The 6,118-nt window shown below is 32.0% G+C and overlaps 1 protein-coding gene across 3 annotated transcripts in view; it reads left to right on the forward strand.

Annotated features, from left to right (window-relative positions):
• Nucleotides 1-6,118, forward strand: part of LOC106692922 (micronuclear linker histone polyprotein) — a 36,211-nt gene that overhangs the window by 23,336 nt on the left and 6,757 nt on the right. For 2 of the 3 annotated variants that reach the window (XM_024359015.2, XM_067046802.1), the window contains exons 8-9: nt 4,371-4,439; nt 4,763-4,807. In XM_024359015.2, coding sequence (XP_024214783.1) covers nt 4,371-4,439; nt 4,763-4,807 — 114 coding nt within the window. The remainder of the gene's footprint in view (nt 1-4,370; nt 4,440-4,762; nt 4,808-6,118) is intronic. The other variant, XM_067046801.1, reaches the window with a different exon arrangement.

A 6,118-nucleotide genomic window follows, 5' to 3' on the forward strand; every position in this document is an offset into this window, starting at 1 on the left:
TACGTGCTGGCTCGCTGTTACAATAGCAATAAATAAATATTAAAAAAAAAAAATTAAATTAGTATAAATCGCGAACAGTTAAGGAAGTTGTTTATTTGTTTCCATACTGTGCTGTTATTCTAGCCATGTGTTTTGCAATTATTTAGTTTATTATCATAATCCAGATGTGTCAACTGATAATTGCTATCATATATCACTTTCCTTTCAGAATGTCAACAGAAGTTCAGTCAGTATTAAAGGTTGACAGCATAGGTGGTGCAACAAAACGTAAAAAGGACACCATAAGATCTGAAAATATTCCATCAATTATGAACAAAAAGCATAAAACTGAAGAATCCAGGCACTTTAAATTTTCTAAAAAACGCTCACCCCCAACAACGTCGTGACCGTATTTATGACCGTTAAATCGTTGTATTAATTGTTTGGCGTCTGGTCACTTCTCGAACCAGTGTTCTTCTAAGGTATCTTGCCGACATTTCGGTAGATGACATCATTCGTTTTTACATTTTTTCTCTAAAGAATCTCGAAAATCTGAATCTCGTCACCGAAACGTCCATCCATCTCGTTCTCGTTTAGGGCCGATTACCGCACAAAACTCCGTTAACATCTCTAACACTGCCCCCGCTTCTGCTAGGTACATACAGGTTTTGACTTTAAAAAGTGGTCGACGACGGTCGACCCTACTCTCATTCTAATAAAAAATGACGCTAAGAGATTTCACACATTAACGTATTTATCTGTAAACCCTATCTCATAAAGCAGTCTCAAGTGTGAAGAGAACAGAAGTTATAGTAGAGGTATTCATAACATTGTGTTAAATGTAAAATGTTTTACCATGTTAAATGCTATAAGTATAGGATTCTGAGCAGGCTTATTTAAAATCATGTTAAATGTTGAATGCATAAGAGCTCCTAGCGGATTTTTTGAGCGACTTCGTTTATAACCTTTCCTTCCACAACTTCATGTTATTGTTTACTTCTAAGTTTTCATTGAAGTAATTTATTATAACATGCCTAAAGTAAATGAAAAGTATAAGTTGTGTGAAAGTTTGGCTACTGAGTGCCTTGTTGATCTTCTAACTTGTAAGGAAGAGGATCAAGATGAGCTAATTGACAACTGTTATTAAATCATTATTATTGTCATCTATTGTTTTATTAGCTTTAAAAACATCTAAAACTAATACAATCAATACACAAACTACTAGCAAGTAACCTAACACGACAACAAACAAAATGGCAACGAACTCAACTGGTCTGTTGCAGAACGCTATTCTTCATTTTACGAGACCTAGGTAATTAGAATTAGAATCTAGGTAAATAGAAGTGAATCCAAATGAGCTAATTGACAACTGTTATTTCATTATTATTATTATTATTATTATTGTAAGCCATTGTTTTATTAGTTATAAAAACAACCAAAACAATACTAACACAAGTAAAACACAAACTACGAGCATGTAATATGTTTAATACTATATTGCTTGTTACTACGACAACAAACAAAATGATCACGAGCTCAGCTGGTCTGTTTCGTGACGACATTCTCCATTTTACAGACTTAGTAACAGACTCTATCATGTTATATGTTATATAGTTTTAACATGGCAAGTGAAGAAAATATTTCTCCATTTAACATAAGTCCTTCCATTTAACACGCTTTAACGTGTTAAACTGAAGATCATGAATATCCCTAGTAAATGTTATTTATGATAATTCTGTTTACCTAAAATGAAAATCCATTAAGACGTCCTCGAAAAATTCGTGTATCTTTCTATGTTCTGTACAGATTCGTTTCAATGTGAATATTACGTATCTCAAAAATATATTTACTATTCTAAAAAGTAAGGTATGAATATAAAATTTAATTAACTTGATCAATTTTCCATAAATCTTTTCTGGGGACAGTTAATAAAAAATTAATTTCTTTTAAGGAAAACATTAAAGTATAAAGTTTGATACAAATAAACGCCTACAAGATTTTTACAGCGATATACCTTGATCAATCAAAATCGTTTTAACCTTTTTTGGGAAAATCGAAAAAATCTATCTAATGTTGCACTTCTGGCCAGTCGATTTTATTGAAAAAGTTATTGTAACATCCCAGGCATTTTTGTTAAAATAAAATAAATTTTATCCAATTTAGGTCTCAAAACAAATTATATTTCTTTTTAAGTCCAACAATTTCGGACAATTCGGCCATCAAGGACAATCTTTTTTTTTTTTAAATATCCTTATTGAAACTAATAGCTAAAATTGCCATGGAAACGACCCTTATTCATGAATGAACCATTGATAAATAAATGTTGAGGGTTCGGGAACAGTTTTTATAACCCTTGGGGGGGGGGGGACATTAACCTATTATCCTACCAAGCAAAAGTGAAGCCAAAAAGGCCACGCCCATGATGTTTAGGTTTGTTTATATTGATGTTAATAGTAATGTCCGCTATTGTAATTTTTTTATATCTTTATTGAAATTTACAACTGTACATCATAATACAGTAACATATTCACATATTCAGTCAATTTGATCTCAGATATAATGGAGTGATACAGTCGTGTAGAGGTCCTAACTCTTGACATAACACTCTAATGGCGTTTTTACATTATCAGGTCTCGTGGCGAAGAATGGAAGAGGAAGCAAGGTCTGAAAAAGAAAAAAAAAACACTGGTTAGGGAGTTTATAATGGAAGGAATGATATTTGGTTCGGGCTATTTTGGTTATATATGGAACATTAAGATCTTTATGGATGATTTTATTTGTAATAAAGTAAGGAGCATTTAGGATTTTACGAAGGATTTTGGATTGTAAGGTGGAATTCGAAGGTTTAGTGGAGCCCAATTTTGATCTGGTTCTAAAATTGTTTTAAGATTGTCCTTGAGGATGCCCGAATTGGCCAAAACGTTAGACTTTAAAAGGTATAATAAAGAGTGTTTTGGAGACTTAAATTGTATACGAATTATTTTATTTAAACAATTAAAATCAGCCTCAAGAAAGTGAAAACATTATATATACAACAAATATTTATTGTAACACGAGCTAAATTTGTACTGTTGTTGATAAATATGTTATCATTTAAAAAAAATTTAAAATTAAATCTTTAATTTTATTTTTGTTGAACCAAAAAGCAAGCTAACCTATTTTAATCAGCTAAATATGATTCGTCAAAGAAATATATTGTTTTAAGACTTAACTCTTACACAAAGGGATGAATAGCGTCTTAAGGTTTTCGAAAATAAAGTATTACGCAAAATATTCGGACCCAAAAAGAATGATGAACTAACAGTAGAATTTAGAAGACTACACAACACTGAATTAAGGGACCTACACCCGATAAATATAATTCAAGTTATAGCATTGCGGCGTATAAGATGGGCGTGTAAGGTCGTAGGGCTTTGTAACGAGCGGATCCCTAAAATATTAATAAACACTGAGCCAACAAGTAAACGTACGAGGGGTAGACCGAAACGTAGATGGGAGGATTGCGTTAAAACTGATTTAGTGGAATTGGATTTGGAGGGGCATCACTTTGGAAGGATGTATGTAGAGAGCGTTTGGTGGTTCATTAGGCCTTCATTATGATTATTATTATTATTACTATCGTCCTGGGACATAGGAACAAAGAAGAAGAAGAAGAGTGTAACATAATTTTCCAATAATTAAAATTACTACTAGCCGGTTGGAGATTCAAAATTAATTGCATGCAAAGGTATAAAACTGGCAAATATCCTATCGAAAATAAGACAGTGCCCTATTTGAGGAGTAGGTGTTGGGTAGGACTCGTAAAAACTCCGGACGCCTACAACCCACGCGATGGCCTGATAAAAATGTAAAACTTACTTAGGCAATTGCATTAAAATTAAGAACGGTATAATTCCATGGAAAAATTTATTTGCATCTAGTGATTTTATTTTTTATTTTTAACGAACACAAAACTCAATATTTCGTTAAAAGTCTATTGTGAGTAAACTATTACACACACACAAAAAAAATTCTCTACAGATCATAATCATCGTTTATTGTAAAGGCTACCTATAAAAAAATCTTGATAGGATGGTTCAAATTTTTATCAAACATTATTATTATTTATTGCGAAGGTTTGTCACCCCCCCCCCACTAAGCTACGCCTCCGAATTGTGGCTTTATGTGTTATTCTGTCATATTCTTCAGGCATTACCTAATAATTAAAGGTAATTCTTGAACGCTTATTAACCTAATCGGTCAGTGTTCCTAAGGAAAATTATACATTACTAATGCCATTAACAGAGTTGGGCAATAATGAAAATAATAGCTAAAATTGCTGCCATGGATACGATATTTATTTAGCAATATTTTCACCAATAATTTTCATAGTTGAAAATGTTCTGTTTCAGATTTAACTAACAAAAAAGATGTACAAGATATGTCAATGAAACAGCATTCGAAAAAGTTATCTGTCAAACGTAAGTTTGAAGTATAAAATTGTTGTTAAAATAAACTAAGAGAGATAGGGAAGAAATTCTCATTTGATATGACAATAACTTTTGAAAAGTGAAAATGGTCGAAGGGGGGGGGGGATGCGGTCAGGAAATAAAAAATTATTTGTTTTTACCAAAAACCAACTAGGCAGGGGGCAATCCATGTTCAATCAGGTTGTGTAATAAGAATATTTTGTTTAACGAATCTGTTTATATCGATACCAATTTAATTCATAGTATTGCTATTGTATATGTTTTATTTTATTATTTTTGTTTTAAATGTTAATATTTTGTATTGTTTTTTATAGCTAAAAGTGGAAGTGCCAAGAATACATATACTGTCCGTCAAATAAGTGAGTAAAAAGCTTTCACTTCATATAATTTTACTCAGTATAATTTACACATTATTATTACTATATTTACTTATATTCTTATTGAAGTTACGGTATGAACTGAATTATTAATTAGAAGAAGATAGTTAACCGTCTGAAGTAAATTGTAGGAAGATATTGATATGTATCGAGGTATTAGCAATTATTAATATTATAGGGGTCTTTGCCATATGTCTTGTCATACCTGCGCCGGATATGTCAACAAAGGGCACTTGGCAGTTCGCAGGTGGCCAAAAGGTCCTTCCTGAACAAATCTATTAAAAACAGGTATTGCCTGCTGGCTTTGTCGGTAATCAGGTCAATTATAAACAACACATACAACAACAAAATTGTTTTCTGTTACACTGTAACCGTGAGTCAATTCCTGTGGGTACTGGAGCCTTTGGGGTCCACTCAGCCTCTTAAATTGGGTACCCTTAATTGGGTAAATATCTGGCGGTCGAGCGTGACTCTGACCAAATCACCTCCTTGCACAATCGTTGGTTTAGTAACAGTACGTCTTTACAAAGTACTGTACGTCTGACCCTTCATGGGTTGTAGCGGCACAGATTTTATTTTAAATTTAATATCTAGTCACTAATCAAAATTTATGAGTCCGCCTTGTATAGTTAGGGTAATACAAAATGCAGCTGTTTCGAAATGTAAAAAAAATTGTTTTTCATTCCGAGCCCCATATCTTTGAAACTACCTGCAACATTAGAAAACGTAATAGAACACATAAAGGACAGTAAATTTGCTAAAATATGAGCTTATTTTATGACATTTATCTTCGTAGGGGTAGTAGTATTTATGATATTTGCCAAAATAAATTCACAAGATGTTAATTTCTTGTTGTACTGACAAAACTTTTAGTTTATGAAAAACTATATCTGAGGAACTGTTAGACATACAGATGTCTGTTAGCACTAAAATTAAGGCTAGTTCAATGAAATAACTAGTAGTTTATGACGTTTACCTTCCTAGGAGTAGTTCTCATATTTGATAAAATAAATTGATTGGGGAATACAAAATGGCGGATTTTTCGAAATTTTAATATATTAAAAAATATATAAATACAATTAAAAGGATTTAGTGAGTGACATAAATTCTTCATTATTAAAAAACAATAGTTTATTTCATATCATCAGCAACGTTTCGGGAGATTTCCCCCATCTTCAGGCTGCTAAAAAACAAATTCAACCAAACCATAAACATGTGCTTACAACAAAACTCATATATCATATACACTCAAAGAACTATTTATAAATTATTTACCTGTTAACAAAAACCTAT

The sequence above is a fragment of the Halyomorpha halys genome, unplaced genomic scaffold (genome assembly GCF_000696795.3).
Source record: "Halyomorpha halys isolate HHAL.00 unplaced genomic scaffold, Hhal_1.1 Scaffold78.1, whole genome shotgun sequence".
NCBI classification, from domain to species: Eukaryota; Metazoa; Arthropoda; class Insecta; order Hemiptera; family Pentatomidae; genus Halyomorpha; species Halyomorpha halys.